This window comes from Ranitomeya variabilis, chromosome 5 (assembly GCF_051348905.1).
Source record: "Ranitomeya variabilis isolate aRanVar5 chromosome 5, aRanVar5.hap1, whole genome shotgun sequence".
In the NCBI taxonomy this organism is placed as follows: Eukaryota; Metazoa; Chordata; class Amphibia; order Anura; family Dendrobatidae; genus Ranitomeya; species Ranitomeya variabilis.
Genome location: NC_135236.1, coordinates 481,744,748 through 481,762,992, shown reverse-complemented (window position 1 = coordinate 481,762,992; position 18,245 = coordinate 481,744,748). Strand labels below are relative to the sequence as shown.

The window sequence follows — 18,245 nt, the reverse complement described above, 5'->3', positions numbered from 1 at the left end:
GTGATGCTGAATTTTATGGTGAGGGTGCAGGAAAGGTTTTCTTTTGATGACCCCTCCATGAAAGCCATATTTGTGCAGGTTCAAAATAAGTGAAAGCAGTCAGAGGGGAGCGCAGAGGAATTGACCCAGGGAAGGGGAGATAAAATGGAGTTGTCGAGCACCATCGCAGCTCCAGCTGAATACCTCCAAGGGAGGATAAGAGCGTGTATCAAACAGAAATCAGTCCCAGGAGCGCTGAAGGAAACTCAGACAACATATGTAGTTTATCACAACGCGTTTCGACGGTAAACACTGTCTTACTCCCACCTGAAGAAGATGGTGTTTACCGTCGAAACGCGTTGTGGTAAACTACATATGTTGTCTGAGTTTCCTTCAGCGCTCCTGGGACTGATTTCTGTTTGACACACATATTTGTGCAGGTGTCTCTGAACAGTAGAACAATGTACCACAACTCGAGAGTCTGCTAAATCTTTCTGAAGGTCTTTTGCAGTCAAGCAGAGGTTCTGATTTGCCTCTCTAGCAATCCCATGTGCAGCTCTCACTGAAATTTTGCTTGGTCTTCCAAACCTTATCTTGACTTCCACTGTTCCTGTTAACAGCCATTTCTTAATTACATTTCAAACTGAGGAAAAGGCAATACGAAAATGCTTTGCTAACTTCTTATAGCCTTCTCCTGCTTTGTGGGTCTCCACCATTTTTTTTTTCAGAGTACTAGGTAGCTGCTTAGAAGAACCCATGGCTGCTGTTTTTGTCACAAGGTTAGAGGAGGCTGGGTTTTTATAAAGCTGGGAAATTTGCATCACCTTGCCTTTCATAATCATGATAGTGAACAAACCATAACCCTAACAGTCTAACTAAGGTCTGAAACCTTGGTAAAAGTTATCTGAACACACACAACTCAAAGGGTGACCAAACTTTTGCATCAACCCATTTCCCATTTTGTCATTTTTAAAATGAAAAAAAAAATACTATATATTTTTTCTTAAAGTGCAAAGAAAATGTGTAATCTTTAACTTCAGTTCTTTTAGAGATCATTTCAGCTTAAATTTGCTTAACTATTCATAATAGCAATATTTTTTTATCAGGGGTGCCCAAACTTTTACATGCCACTGTATATATATATATATATATATATATATATATATATATATATATATATATATATATATAGGAATGGGAATGGTGAAAGTTTTCTTGGATTGGGTGTCTTGCATTGAAATGACTGCGTTCACCAGACATCGACACAATTTCTATCCGCTCCTCACGTGTTAACCTCTGCGACATGTCAATGGCTGTAAACAAAGAGAAACTTGTAAACAACTAATGAAAGAATAAAGATATGTTAAAGTCAAGCACACCATTGTTTTTCTTGTGAAATTCTCAATAAGTTTGATGTGTCACATGACCCTCTTCCCATTAGAAAAAATAAAGCTGGATCCAAAATCACCGACTTCAAAATGGCCACCATGGTTACCACCCATCTTCAAAAGTTTTCCCCTTCCCATATACTAATGAGCCACAAACAGGAAGTTGATATCACAAACCTATCCCATTTTATTTAGGTGTATCCATATACATGGCCCACCCTGTATATATGTATATGTATATATTTTTTCATAACTTGAGTTAAATTTTCCATAGGTTGGCTTGATTTATAGATTGAAAGTGCATACATAATGTGACCTTTGAAATCTGCTAGTGACACATACACAAAGTGAATGTCCTACATTCTTTCGATCAGGTTGCAATGAAAATCAGGTTGTTAACACTGTAAAAAAAGTTTGGGAAGTTTATGTTAAAAGCTTAAAGCTTCTATATACAGTTGTGCTGTGCTTGATAACACCAAAACGTTTTCTCCACCCATGGTTAGTGATTGGGTGAAGCCATTTATTGTCAAACTACTACTTTCTCTTTTTAAATCATAATGACAACCTAAAACACCCAATGACCCAGACCAAAAGTTCACATACTCCATTTCTTAATACAGTGTATTGTCCCTTCTAATATCAATGACAGCTTGAAGTCTTTTATGGTAGCTGTGGATGAGGTTCTTTATTTTCTCAGATTGTAAAGCTGTCCACTCTTCTTGGCAAAAAGCCTCCATTTCCTGTAAATTCCTGTGCTGTCTAGCATGAACTGTGGCTTGAGATCTCCCCAGAGTTGCTCATTGATATTGAGGTCAGGAGGCTGAGATGGCCACTCCAGAACTTTCACTTTACTCTGCTGTAGCCAATGACAGGTCGACTTGGCCTTGTGTTTTGGATCATTGTCATGTTGGAACGTCCAAGTGCGTCCCATGCGCAGCTTCCGGGCTGATGAGTGCAAATAATTTTCCTTCAGTATTTGCTGATAATGTGCTGCATTTATCTTTCATTCAACTTTGACCAAGTTTCCTATGCCTTTGTAGCTCACATGTCCCCAAAACATCAGCTATCCACCTCCGTGCTTTACAGTAAGAATGGTGTTCCTTTCATCATAGGCCTTGTTTACCTCTCTCCAAATGTAATGTTTATGGTTGTGGCCAAAAAGTTAAATTTTGGTATCATCATTCCAAATTACCTTGTTCCAGAAGTTTTGAGACTTGTCTCTGTTCTGCTTTGCGAATTGTAGGCAAGATACTTTGTGGCATTTGTGCAGTAATGGCTTTCTTCTGGAGACTCGACCATGCAGCCCATTTTTCTACAAGTGTCTCCGAATTGTGCATCTCGAAACAGCCACACTGCTAGTTTTCAGAGTCCTGCATTTCAGCTGATGTTATTTGTAGGTTTTTCTTTGCATCCCGAACAATTTTCCTGGCAGTTGTGGATGACATTCTTTTTGGTCTACCTAACCGTGGTTTTGCTTGCCCTGATTTTAAATTTTTTAATCACAGTTTGAATGCTGCTGATAGGCATCATCAATTCCTTGGATATCTTTTTGTATCCTTTTCCTGTTTTATACAGTTCAACTACCTTTTCCCGTAGATCTGTTGACAATATTTTGCTTTCCCCATGACTCACAATCAAGAAACATCAGTGGCTGGATGAAAGATGCAAGAGTCTGTCTGGATCCCAGAAACACACTCAGCTTTTATGCACACATGCTGATTACAAGCAAACAGGTCACAGGTAAGAATGTTACCTTCAGTAGCCATTCAAACCCATTTGTGTCAACTTCAATGCATGCTATCAGGCCAAAATCAACATGGTATGTAAACTTTTGATCAAGGTCATTTGGATGTTTTGGGTTGTCAATATGATTTAAAAAGAGAAAACACAGTAATTGAGCAATAAATGGCTTCACCCAACCACTAACCATGAGTGGAGAAAAAGTTTTGGTGTTATCATTCATATTCTCTGAAAAAAAGCCAAGAAAGCAAAATTCAGAAGGGTATGTAAACTTTTGAAAACAACTATATGTGCTTTATATATATATATATATATATATATATATATATATATATATATATATATATATATATATGTGTATATATATATATATATATATATATATATATATATATATATATATATATATATATTTGGGGAAAAAAGTATTTGATCCCTCACTGATTTTGTAAGTTTGCCCATTGACAAAGGCATGAAAAGTCTATAATTTTAAGGGTAGGTTAATTTTAACATTGGGAGAAAGAATATCAAAGATAAAATCCAGAAAATCACATTGTATAAATTATATAAATTTATTTGTATTTTTCAGTGATAAATAAGTATTTGATCCCTCTGGCAAACAATACTTAGTGGCAAAACCCTTGTTGGCAAGCACAGCAGTCAGACGTTTTTTGTAGTTGATGATGAGGTTTTCACACATGTCAGCAGATCATTTCTAAATCATTAAAATTTTGAGGCTATCACTTGGAAACTCAGAGCTTTAACTCTCTCCATAAGTTTTCTATGGGATTAATGTCTGTAGACTGGCTAGAGCACTCCATGACCTAAATGTGCTTCTTTTTGAGCCACTCCTTTGCTGCCTTGGCTGTATGTTTTTGGTCATTGTCTTGGTGGAAGACAGAACCACGACCCATTTTAAGGTCCTGACAGAGCAAAGGAGGTTGTGATTCAGGATTTTGTGTGGCTCCAGCAATTCTTTTATTGATGCGGTGAAATAGTCATGTGCCCTTAGCAGAGAAACACCCCAAAACATAATGTTATCCACATTTGGGTCATAGGCAGCATTTGTCTTCCTCCAAACACTGCAAGTTGAGTTAATGCCAAAAACCTCAATTTCTGTCTCATCTGACTACAGCACCTTCTCCCAATTACTGACAGAATCATCCAGGTGTTCATTGGCAAACTTCAGATGGACCTGCACATGTGTCTTTTTGAGCAGGGGGACCTTGTGGGCACTGCAGGATTTTAAACCTTTACGCCGTAATGTTGCTAATGTTTATTTTATTGACTGTGGTCCCAGCTGCCTTGATATCATTAAAACGTTCCTCCATGTAGTTTTAGGCTCATCTCTCACTTTCCTCATGATCAAAGATACCCCACGAGGTGAGATTTTGCATGGTGCCCCAGATCGATGTCTATTGAGTCATTTAGGTCTGGTGTCCTTGGTCTTGCCCATGTTGTAGAGGTTAGAGTCTGACTGATTAAATGAGTCTGTGGACAGGAGTCTTTTATAAAGGTGACTATGTAAGACAGCTATCTTTAATGCAGGTAACAAGTTGATTAGGAACGTCTAACTGCAGAACTCTTAATGGTTGGTAGGGGATCAAATACTTATTTCTCACTGCAAAATTAAGATAAATTTATACAATTTACACAATGTGATTTTCTGGATTTTATTTTTGATACTCTATCTCTAAATGTTAAAATTAACCTACCCTTAAAATTATAGACTGTTCATGTCTTTCTCAGTGGGCAAACTTACGAAATCAGCAAGCGGTCAAATTCTTATTTCCCCGATATATATGTATATGTATATATATATATATATATATATATATATATATATATATATATATATATATATATATATATATATATATATATATATATATATTTGTCTTGCTAGTAGAATGGTGGCAAAATAGTGATTTTCATCTATGTATCATTTTTCCACCAGAGTTTACGGAGAAAGAAAATGGATCATTTATTTTGTAGCTTGGCAACTCTAATGTCCAATCTTCAAAGACATATAGTGGAGACCTCTCTAGCTGACCTGGTGGAAATGATTGAAACCTACTCTGAAGGGAATCGGTATGAAGGGAATTATCCATCTGACAGCCTTTGGTACCCAGTGAAACCTCATCTTGCTTTTTTATTTATGGTACGTCTAATCTACATATAACTTTTATATCAACCTCAGTGAAGACGCTGACAAATTTAAAGTGTGTGATTTCTAAGGTGTCTACATAACCAGAAATCTTTCATCCCCCTTTTATTTCTCCCTTTCTCTCTCTATTTCTCCTTTTTAACTTTTTCTCTTTATTCCTTTCTTTTCTATATCTTTCAGTCTAGTTTTCTATAACCTGTCCTGTCACCTTTTCCCCTGCCTCAAAAACCAAGTAGTACTATGTGTTACTTTTTGTTTGCTCACTCTATCAATAGCTAAAAGCACTTTTATCAGACTGGCTTATGTTGACAGTTTAATGATAATCTGCATTTATTTCTTCTTGTAAGTGTTGTATACGAGGTATATGGTTGACGTGAAAGATGTGACAGCGCTCTTTGTTTTCTTCTAATGGCACTTAGTCTGCAAGACTGATAAAAAATCCCTTTGATGGTTTGAATTACAAATCATTATTTCCACACAAAGCATAAATATGTATGTTGACAGTGTCATGCAACACTAACTTCTGTCATTCTTAGCAAAATCCTGGCACTAAATCTGTGCTAGAAATCAAGCCCATTTGCAGAGCCGTAAATACAGATGGCGATGAAGCATCCTTGTGTAAGTTGAATAGGAAAGAGACACCATAACACATGCAAATATTTGACAAACACATTTGTTTGTTTATTATATATGGCATAATTTTCTGCCTGAATAAAGCCTTTCCTACAAGATGATCAATAACATCATGTATATGTGTGACACTAAAAATACATGTCATTAACACTGGAAACATGGAAATTATATATTTTGCATCGCAACATCAAACTTAGATTACTTTCAATTTATTCTATTTGTCATACTCATATGTTTGCCCAAACCCACCACAATTGTCAAACGTATATTAGGTAAAATTGAACTTTTTTTTACTTTACTGCCTTTGTGTTGGAAGGAAAAGTACGAGGGAGATTACAAAACTTATAAAACATTTGTACAGGAATGAAAAAAAAACTTTTTTTTCCAAGAAACATCTTTCACTTAAAATACAAGACAAGATGCATTGACACTAATGGTGCCATTTCTGGAATACAAATGGCCCCCTTTTACCTTTAAGGTAAAGTGTCTGTTGCCCTATCTCATCACAGAATCTTTATGTCATATTTTGTAACAGCTTCACAGAACATGTAAAGGGAGTCTGTAAAAAGTTGTATGTTGCTCAAGCCATGAGTAACATGTTATCTAAGAGAAAGCAAAGCTTGAAAAATGAGCCAAAAGGGAGAAGAGTTTGACCATGGCAGGAACAGACCAAATGACACTCTGGGACACCCTTTTTGGTATCTTAACTGATTTATTTCTATACATAATGGGAAAAGACCTGTAAGATACACTCAGCAAGATGGTGTGCCCAGGTGACTCTTCTTCCTGTGTTACCTTTCTTCTCCCTGTGCTTGACTTTTATCAAATTATAGTCCACATTTATTCATTAGTACATTGCATGTTTAGTAGTGATGAGCGAGCGTACTCGTTGCTCGGGTTTTCCCCAGCATGCTCGGGTGGTCTCCGAGTATTTATGACTGCTCAGAGATTAAGTTTTCATTGCCTCAGCAGCATGATTTACAGCTACTAGCCAGCTTGATTACATGTGGGGATTCCCTAGCAACCAGGCAACCCCCACATGTACTCAGCCTGGCTAATGGCTGTAAATCATTCAGCTGCCGTGATGAAAGCTAAATCTCCGAACACTAACAAATACTCGGAGGTCACCCGAGCGTGCTGGGGAAAACCCGAGCAACGAGTACACTCGCTCATCACTAATGTTTAGGTGTAAACTGGTTAAAAAATTCTTGAAAATTGTGGGAAAATTTGCAAAAAGACACAAATTTTCACATTTTGTGCCTCAGTCACTGACCAAAAGTTGTAGTTTACTGGTAGTTGGCATGGCAAGCAATTTTTAGAGAGCATTATTCAGCCTAATACCAGAAAATGCCTCAAATTGGCAGCATGAATATTCTGACAGGTTCTCTTTAATAATAATTTACTGGCAATTTTGGTGTTCTTGACTTTTAGCATTAATCCTGCTAACAATTTTATTTGCCATTTTTACTTCTTCTTGAAGAACTTTTGGTATGTGTGTGAATATAAAGAGAAGAATTGGTGCTTATATTCAAAGAACTTGGTCTATATGCTACATCAGTAATCTGTGGTGGCTGAATGGGAACCTGAGAACCTGACATTACTTCCCAGCTTCTGCAGTTCTTCTCTTTGATTAGCCAGACTAGCAATTGTGACATCACACCCGGTCAGCTAATCAAAAAAAAGCAGCAAATGTTGGGTGGTAGCAGGAGGTTCTCAGGCTCCCATCTAGAATACCCATGTGGCCACTTAACTGGGAATCGATTGGCACCAACTCTAATTGAGAGCTCTAAACACACTAATATGGTTACCTTAAGTATTATAGTACATTTAAGCTATAATTTCAATGGTTTATTGACGGAAGAATATCATGAGCCAGCTTAACGAGATTTGGTAAACGCTGTACATTTTATTGGTATTGTAATATGCTGCAGAGTTTTTACCTGGAAAATCCACAGCATATCCCAGCTCTGTGAGCAAATCCTAATAGTAATATTCATCTTTCATTTGCAAAACTTTCTTTTTATTTGAGTCTTCCCTTCTGTGCTTTTCAGCCTGTCCAAAATGATTTTATTAGAAATGAGTAAAACTATGTAAACATCTTAGGATTGACTATATCAAAAAACAAAGTTAAGTTCTTATTATATTAATGTTTGTGTCCAAAAGTATAAACAAAATTCCCTTTAGAGCTCATGCAGAGGACATTATTATGGCTCCACTTTAGCCTTAAGTTGTACTTCTCTATGGAGATCTACAATATCCCCTTCTAATTTTATATTAAGCTTTCATTTGTTGGACTTCATATAAATGAAAAAATGGGGCTTGATTTGTTGGACAGTGCATTACTGAGATTTTATTCCTCAATTACGTGAGGTAAGAAAACTGTAATGTGGCATCAAAAAAAGGCAACATAACGTGACACATAGTGATCGGTATTGTGTTCCTCTGTATTTGATCTTTGCATACATGCAGCTCAAATTAGTGTAGGGGCACATTCACACAACAGTATTTCATGTCCATGTGTACAGACCTCGAAAAAAGATAATAGGTCTTGTAAAGCATCTACTTTTTAATGGTTACGTTTGTTCACACCCTTTAAAATTATAGCAATTCCTATTCTGTTCTGTTTTTGTACATCAGTATCATCCATTCAATGTATGTTGTGTTGAAAACAAATGAATCAACTCTCAACACTTGAGTATTTCTAATTTTTTGTCTATTTTTCTTTTATATGTATTGGTAAGACAAGTTAAGATTTGTTTAATGAGCATTTCAGTGAGTGGCTTAAAATTTTAAGATTTGCGAGTAAAATGCACATTTCACCTGTCAATTAGTGAGCTTTTTGTCTAGCTAAACCCATAAGGATTATTTAAAGCCTTATTCTTTAGGACTGTCACTTTATGACAAGCACAAATTAAAGCAAAAAATGACGTTCCCATCGAAATGGACTTTTCTTTTTGAATCTTAATGAGTGGATTACTTAACTAGGTTTAAAGTCTTATAGCCTTCATGGAAACACGTGCCATTTCTTTTAGTGGAAATTTTAACGTCTTTTACAAATTATAAGAGGAACAGTGTAAGTTTGTAAGACCAAAAAATAACACTTTGATTGACTAGTTGAAGCAAAGAGTCAATCATAAATTAAAAACTTTACAAACTACATATATTTTATTAAAATAATAATAAATGCAATTTACTATTTACCATAATAAAAAGTACAATAACAATAATAAAATATTACACCATAGTTTCTCAAATTGAAAAAAACTAATCATTTTCAGAGTTTTACAGACTTATTCATTAAATCCAGAGAAAAGCAAAACAAATTTCCCCATGGTAATAAATATAATTCTTAAAGCACATATTATAGCAATTATTTCATAAAAAAACCTCCAAGCTTTTTTGCGATGATTCATTTTATAAAATATATTTTTAATAGTGGAATTATTGTTTTACTATTACAGAGCTATTGAACAAGATATAGCTAAATTATTCCATTCTGTCTGCATGCAAAATCTATAAAGGGAACCATACTGCTTACAGATATATACAGCTTCCATTGAACTTTAAGCCAGCTGTATAAATTGTCTTTTATGGTGACCCATTCCCTTAGTGGGGAATAAAGGTATAAAGAATGGCATCAGCTAAAGTTTTTAATGTCTGTCTGTTTCTCCTAAGTGAGGAATTTTCTTCCCCATGATAAACCATCTTGGCTTTTGGACACATCAACACCTTCTGTGACTGCATTTACACCCATACCCTGACCATTGTAAACTTAAAGGAATTGTCCCTCTATCACAACTTATCACCTATCTACTGAACAGGTGATACCTTTTTCATCTTTGGGGAATCTCAACACTGGAACCAATGCTGATCATGAGAACAGAGGTCCCGTGTAATGTTTCACTAGGAGCACTGTTTAACATCCATGGGACTAATGGAGATAGCCTACTAAGCTATCTTCCTCAGTCCTAAAGATTTTCTATAGAGTATTGGTATTCTGCGCTATTAAAGGGAATCTGTCACCTCATTTTTCACATATAAGCTGCGGCCACCACCATTAGGGGCTTATCTATGGCATTCTATAATGTTGTAGATAAGCCCCTGATGTAACCTGAAAGATAAGAAAAACAAGTTAGATTTTGCTCACCCAGGGGCAGTCCGGTGCGGTCCGGGTCTGAGGGGCATCGCAGGTCCGGGTTCGGCGCCTCCCATATTCTTGCGATGACGTCCGCTTCCTTGAATTTGTTATGGCTCTTGCGCAAGCATAATTCTCTTCCCTGTTGAGGGCAGAGCAAAGTACTGCAGTGTGCAGGTGTCGGGAAAGGTCAAAAGGCCCGGGGCCTATGCACTGCAGTACTTTATGCTGCCCTCAACAGGGCAAATCAGTATGCCTGCGCAGGATCCGAAACAGAAGCAGAGAAGAGAACGTCATCGCATGAAAATGGGAGGCACCAGACCCGGACCCGCGATGCCCATCGGACCCAAACCGGGACCGCCCCGGGAAAGTATAATCTAACTTGTTTTTCTTGTCTTTCAGGTTCCATCAGATGCTTATCTACAGCATTATAGAATGCTGTAGATAAGCCCCTAATGGTGGTGGCCACAGCTTATATGCAAAAACAAGATACTTTTTACCACCATTCTCATGAACAATGGTTTTGTTGTGATCAACATCTTATCATTCATCCTGTGGAGAGATAATACACTATAATTGTGGAACAACTCCCTTAATGGGGTATCCCCATCTCCAAGATCATATTCCAATTTGTAGCAGGTGTAATGATAATAATATTATTAGCAAATACCTCCAATTAAAAATGTAGTATAGTTGTTAGGTGTCGTGTTCCCACCACTGCAGAGGGGGAATCTTGAACCATGTCCTCTGCAGTCTCCCATTCTTCCTCAGCAGCAGAGGAGCCTGCTCAGCAGAGACGTCGGTCCCAGCATCTGGTTCAAGCTGATACTGTGCTTCTAGTTACTGCTGCCATCCCATGTTCAGTCATTGTAACCAGCATTGATCAGCGGCGAGCAGATGCTGCAGGGACTAAGTCCTGCTTTTTGTCTACTGAGCATGCCCATGGGACGACCTTTCAATGGAGGCCAGAGGTCACATGCTCAGGTCTTGTAGCAGCTCTGATTGGACCACTGGGAAGGTCCCGGAAGGCTGCATCTATGAAAGGTTTGCATGGCCACTCAGCCATGTGCTAGTATAGACCTGACTAGGCATGTGAGTGCTGTGTGTTTAAGACTGGTAAAAGCTCCTTAATGATCCCCATCCCTTGGTTGTTGTTTGGGCATTAGGGTGAGTGGAGCAAACCGTCAGTGTCATATCTAGGTGGCACAGCCATGTTAATACCACCGGTCAGTGTAGGCTGGGAATTCCCGCTTGGATTCAGCATCTGACTCAGGGTGTCCTCAGGTAATGACTCAAAAGCCACCGAGGGTTAGAGTGAGTCCAATCACCAGTATAGTGGGGGTTAATCATAGGGATCCCACTAGCGTCTACCGGCTGCACCTTGTGACTGCTAACAGGGCACAGCGTACCTTTAGCGACTCTGTGAAGCAACAGAGTTCACTTCTATTCACACCGGGTGAAGTTTAACCCACGTGTGCACATGCGTTCATCCACCATCTTGTTCCGCCATTACTTAGCAGCAGCTCACCCCGAGCTGTGAACACACCTTATTTCTCCCTTACCATTATTTGGTGCGCTCCTCCAGCCCTAATATTATACTAGCACCAGGGTCTGGCTAGTAATGGTGGACAAGCAGCGACTGCAGCAGTACATCCAGCAGCTGGAGGGCAGGTTGGCGGCTCTCGAGAGCACAACCTCAGCTGTGAAAGTTACCGTAGCAACTGTTCAGGCTGCTAGCGTGGCTGCAGCTAGTTTGTCCACTGCCACCAATGTTCTGACCTAATTCCGCCTTCCATTGCCAGATAAGTTCACTGGCGACAGTAAGCTGTGTAGGGGATTCATGAGCCAGTGCACAATATACCTTGATCTCCTGACTGCACGGTTTCCCACAGAGTGGGCAAAGGTGGGATTTACAATATCCATCCTGTCGGACAGGGCGTTGGAGTGGGCTACGCAGCTGTGGGAGCGCTACGATCATGTGGTGCTGAGTTCTCCCCGGTTCCTGAGCACTCTGAAAGAAGTCTTTTTGAGACCTCAATTCTCCCATGATAAGGCACTCCTACTGCTGGCATTGACACAGGGCTCTTCTATGGTCAGCCATTTTGCATCGGACTTTAGAATCAGAGCTGGAGTGACCGGATAAAGCCCTCATCCCAGTATTTTGGAGAGGGCTGGCTGACCATGTGAAGGATGCTTTAGCCACTAGGGAGATTCCTGCCACATTGGAGGAGCTAATTGCGGTGTCAAGTCGCATCAACCTTCGTTTTAACGAGCGATGTTTGGAGATACCCCAGTGTAGGCAGTGGTTTTGGCTGGCTCCCACCTTCGCCAATCCTCTGGAATCTCCAGTTCAGGCATCCAAGCCACATGAGGCCATAGAGGTGTCATGAGCGGGATCTACATCCTGGACCACTCATGCACTCAAGGTCTGCCATGTCTGCTGGCAGTCAGGACATCTTGCCGCCAGATGTCCTCAGTGGTCAGGAGAATGTCCCCGTTTAGTGTCCGTAGGAGGTGGTTCACTAGACACAGCGGCATTTTCCTCCAAACTGTCCTTCAAAGGGACAAAACCATAGGCCCATCCACTCATACGGTAGAGCTTTGCATGGATTCCAGGGCGGAAGGCAACTTCATGTCATCTGCCTTCGCCCAACGGCACGCAATACCCCTGGTGATGCTTGCCAAACCAGTGACCATGCGAGTGGTAAATGGGTCAACACTGCCCTCACAGATATCACACCAAGCCATCCCATTTACCCTTTCTATGTCGCCATCCCATCAGGAAATTATCTCCCTGCTTGTCATTCCTGAGGGAATTGATGAGATCCTGTTAGGGACACCCTGGTTACGTTACCACTCCCCTCATATAGAATGGACTATAGGGAAACTTTTGGGATGGAGTGAATCCTGTGAGGGCAGATGTCTGAGGGAGTGTTTTCAAGTTTCTACTACAGAGGTACTTGCAGATCTTTCCTCTCTCCCCAATCACTATTGGCCCTATGCGGACATGTTCTCCAAGGCTACGGAGACCCTTCTGCCTCACCACCTTTTTGACTGTCCCATTGACCTCTTGCCTGGTGCAGAGCCTCCCCGGGGTCGAGTCTATCCCCTATCTCTCCTGGAGATGGATGCCATGACCCAGTACATTCAGGAGAATCTGGCAAGAGGATTCATTAGGAAGTCAGTGTCACCTGCAGGGGTGGGGTTCTTCTTTGTGCAGAAGAAGAATGGAGAATTATGTCCATGCATAGATTACAGGGGTTTTAGCACCATCTCCGTTAATAACAAGTATCCTCTGCCCTGATATCTGAGCTTTTTGATAAATTGCGAGAGCAAAGGTGTTTACTAAGCTTGATCTGCAGGGTGCTTACAACCTGATTCGCATCCGTTTTCCAAGACTTTGTGAATGATATCTTCCAAAATATGCTCACCACCTCACTCGTAGTCTATCGGGATGACAGTCACATCTACTCTCCAGATATAGACTCCCACCAGAGAGATGTTTGCTAAGTCTTCGACCTCCTACAGGCAAACTCCCTCTATGCCATGTTGGAGAAGTGTGTGTTTGAGCAGGAGTGCTTGCCTTTTCTGGGCTATATCATATCCTCCCAGGGACTGGCCATGGTACCTGCCAAACTACAAGCTGTGAAGGACTGGCATGAACCTCATTCTCTTAAAGCGGTGCAGTGCTTTATGGAGTTCATTAACTATTATCGCCAATTCATTCCCCACATCTCAACTTTGGTAGCTCCCTTGGTTACCCTCACCAAGAAGGGAGCTAATCTCAAATTGTGGTCAGAGGAGGTCTCAAGGGCCTTCCTCTCTATCAAGTCACACTTTGCTAGCTCTCCCATTTTACATCGCCCCGATGTAAATAAACCTTTCATTATGGAGGTGGATGCCTCATCCCTCGGTGCTGGAGCAGTCCTCTTCCAAAAAGATGCTCAAAGTCGGAATCATCCTTGCTTCTTCTTCTCTAAGACCTTACCACCAGCGGAGAGGAACTATTCCATCAGGAACAGGGAGTTTCTAGCCATGAAGTTGGCATTTTCAGAGTGGAGACACCTCTTTGAGGGGGCTCGTTTTCCCTTCCAAGTATACACCAGCCACAAAAATTTGGTTTACTTACAAACTGCCCAGCAGCTAAATTCTCGCCAGGCTAGATGGTCCATGTTCTTCTCCCGGTTCCACTTCACCCTCCACTTTCTCTCCGGGGAGAAGAAAATTTGTGCCGAAACTCTCTACTGCTCCATAGTGTCATCTGAGGAGGAGGAGCCTCGGTTAATTGTCCCTTCTGAGAGCCTGAGAGCTGTGGCCCAGGTCTCGCTAGAGTGTGTGCCTCCCAGCAAGATCTTTGTAAAACCTAATTTGTGACTGGAGGTTCTCTCTTTGACACACTCGTCCAAGGTGGGTGGACATTTTGGGAAAAGAGGACATCTGAGCTCCTGGTGAGGATGTACTGTTGGCCGCATATGGCCTGTGATGTTGGAGACTATATTTGGGTGTGTGTCTCCTGCACCAAGAATCGGTCTCCTCGGCAATGACCTACTGGGTTACTTTACCCCCTGCCAGTGGCAGACAGGCCCTGGGAAATGGTTGGGATGGACTTTGTTGTGGGCTTACCCAAGTCTCGTAGCTGCACCGTTATCTCGATAGTTACAGACCATTTTTCCAAAATGGTACACTTGGTGCCTCTTCCACAGGTACCTTCTGCACGGACCTTGGCAGCATTATTTATTAAGCATGTTTTCCACCTACATGTTATGCCAAACAAAATTGTCAGTGACCGGGGTCCCCAGTTTGCGTCTCGGTTCTGGAGCGAGCTCTGATGTCTACTCAGCATTGAGCTGAAACTCTCTTCAGTGTACCATCCCGAGGTGAATGGGTTCATAGAGAGGGCTAACCAGACCCTGGTCACATACCTGTGACATTTTATTTCGGCCAGGCAGGATGACTGGGCATTAGTGTTGAGCATTCCGATACCACAAGTATCGGGTATCGGCCGATATTTGCTGTATCGGAATTCCGATACCGAGATCCGATACTTTTGTGGTATCGGGAATCGGTATCGGGATCGATATTACTGTGTAAAATAAAGAATAAAAATAAAAAATATTGATATACTCACCCTCTGACGTGCCCTGGTTGTAACCGCCAGCCTCCGTTCATAAGAATGAGCGCTTGAAAGTCCTTAGATGACGTCGCGGCCTGTGATTGGTCGCGGAGCGGTCACGTGACCGCAACGTGACCAATCACAAGCCGTGACGTCATCTAAGGTCTTTCAAGAGCTTGAAAGACCTTAGATGACGTCGCGGCTTGTGATTGGTCACGTGGCGGTCACGTGACTGCTCCGCGACCAATCACAGGCCGCGACGTCATCTAAGGACTTTCAAGTGCTCATTCTTATGAACGGAGGCTGGCGGTTACAACCAGGGCGCGTCAGAGGGTGAGTAAATCAATATTTTTTATTTTCATTCTTTATTTTACACATTAATATGGATCCCAGGGCCTGAAGGGGAGTTTCCTCTCCTTCAGACCCTGGGAACCATCAGGATACCTTCCGATACTTGGTGTCCCATTGACTTGTATTGGTATCGGGTATCGGTATCGGCGATATCCGATACTTTTCGGGTATCGGCCGATACTATCCGATACCGATACTTTCAAGTATCAGACGGTATCGCTCAACACTACTGGGCATCCTTGCTACCGTGGGCAGAGTATGCACTGAACAACGCCATAGCCGACTCTACTAGGCAGACCTCATTCCTCCTTAACTACAGCCAGCATCCATGTGTCCCTGTGCCCATGCCTGTGTCGTCCACCGACTCTATGGTGGCAGACTGGAATGTGGAGGCACATGACATTTGGGACTGCACACAGGATGCCATCCGGGCCTCCAAGGAGAGAATGAGTGTCTCTGCCGATGCACACCGGAGCCCTACTCCGACCTTTGCTCCTGGCAACTTAGTGTGGCTCTCTGCCCGTAACATCAGGCTGCGAGTTGAGTCCATTAAGTTTGCGCCTCACTACATAGGTCCCTTCAAGGTCCTGGTACTATTCAATCCTGTAGTCTATCGTGTCTCCCTTCCTCCATGCCTTGTTATCACCGATACCTTTCATGTGTCGCTCCTAAAGCCCATCCACATGTCCCGGTTTTCTGAGTCATCTGCTGGGACATCGGGTTCATCCACGGATGATTATGAGGTGAATGCTATCATTGGGTGCAAGGTGGTAAAGGGCAAAATGTACTATCTGGTGGACTACAAGGATCATGGCCCTGAGGACAGGACCTGGGAACCTGTTGAGCTCATTTGGGCTCATTAGCTCATTGCAGCTTTTGAACATTGCGAGGCCCAAGGAGAGGGGGGCCCTAGGGGGCTAATGTTAGGTGTCGAGTTCCCGCCGCTGCACAGGGGGAATCTCAAACCATGTCCTCAGCAGTCTCCTATTCTTCCTCAGCTGCAGAGGAGCCTCTTCAGCAGAGAAGTCGGTCCCAGCATCAGGCTCAAGATGATACTGTGCGTCTAGTTACTGCTTCCGTCCCAGGTTCAGCCATTGTAACCAGCATAGATCAGAGGTGAGGAGATGCTCCAGAGACAAAGTCCTGCTGTCAAGCCCGGGCCCAGACAGGTTGGCGCGGGCGTGCGGGGGTGTGGCCCCATTGTGCTACAGACCAGACTACCCTGGAAGGGGTGTAACTAAGTAACTTCCTTGGTATTCGCTGGAGCCTCTGATGGTGAGGTCAGGCTTGTGTGGAAGGAAGCTACCAGGTACCACTCCAGGGTGGTGTCTGGCTGTGGCTGCTGATCCCAATGGAGGAATAGTACATAGATAGGCAGGCGGGCACGAATGGCACTCTGGCAGACAGGCGGGCACGGTTGGGACAAAGGCAGGCAGACTGGTACAACAGAGAAACTGGCAGGAATGGCTGGGACACTTGTACTCTGACAGGCGGGCACGGCCGACACTCTGGCAGGACTGGTAGGGATCGGTACGTGGGCAGATATATGAAAACAGGTAGGAACCTGTTCAGACAGGAGGACTTATGAATAGGCAGAGAAAGACCGCAAGGAGCGGAGCAAAACAGAAGCACAGAAAGAGGTGCCAAGTGCAGGAGGCAGAGTCAAGTACAGAAATGCAGGAGGTGGAGCCAAGAGCAGGAGGCTGAGCAAAGAACAGAAATGCAGGAGGCGGAGCCAAGAGCATGAGGCAGAGTCAAGTACAGAAACACAGGAGGCGGAGCCAAGAGCAAGAGACATAGAAACAAAGCAAGGTAGAACCACAAGGAGCAGAGCCAGGTAGAACTGCAGGGAGCGGAGCTGCAGAGCTAAGTCACAGAGTGCAGAGAAGAGCAGGGCAAAGCCACAGAGTGCAGAGACAAGAGCAGAGCAAGCAAAGACACAGAGTGCAGAGCCAAGATCAGAGCAGAGCAGAGCAAGACACAGAGTGCAGAGCCTAGAGCTGAGCAGGCAAGTCAAAGAGTGCAGAGCCGGGAGCGGAGCTAAGCAAAACACAGGGTGCAGAGCCAAGAGCAGAGCAAGACACAGAGTGCAGAGCCAAGAGCAGAGCAAAGCAAGACAACAGGGTGCAGAGCCAAGAGCGAAGCAAAGCAACACACAGAGTGCAGAGCCGAGTGCTAAGCAGAGCAAGACACAGTGCAGAGCCGAGAGCGGAGCAAAGCAAAACACAGGGTGCAGGGCCAAGAGCAGAGCAAGACACAGAGTGCAGAGCCAAGAGCAGAGCAAAGCAAGACACAGGGTGGAGAGCCAAGAGCGGAGCAAAGCTACACACAGAGTGCAGAGCCGAGAGCTGAGCAGAGCAAGACACAAAGTGCAGAGCCGAGAGCGGAGCAAAGCAAAACACAGGGTGCAGAGCCAAGAACAGAACAAGACACAGAGTGCAGAGCAAAGAGCAGAGCAAGACACAGAGTGCAGAGCCAAGAGCAGAGCAAGACACAGGGTGCAGAGTCAAGAGCAGAGCAAAGCAGGACACAGAGTGCAGAGCAAACCAAGACAGGGATATAAATGGACAAAGGAACAGGACTAGACTAAGACAGAGTCAGGAACGGGACAAGGCAAAGAGACATGGACACAGGCCAGAGTACGATACCCCACTGGGTGGCGGACACAGGACACAGGCCAGGGTACAAAACCCCAATGAGTGGCTACACAAGGACACAGGCCAGAGTACGAAGCCCCAC

At 42.7% G+C, this 18,245-nt stretch overlaps 1 protein-coding gene across 1 annotated transcript in view; it reads left to right on the top strand.

Annotated features, from left to right (window-relative positions):
* LOC143775062 (dynein axonemal heavy chain 3-like) overlaps positions 1–18,245 on the top strand; it is a 2,972,411-nt gene that overhangs the window by 491,330 nt on the left and 2,462,836 nt on the right. The window contains exon 14 of the mRNA XM_077262897.1: positions 5,065–5,268. Within this exon, the coding sequence (XP_077119012.1) occupies positions 5,065–5,268 (204 nt within the window). The remainder of the gene's footprint in view (positions 1–5,064; positions 5,269–18,245) is intronic.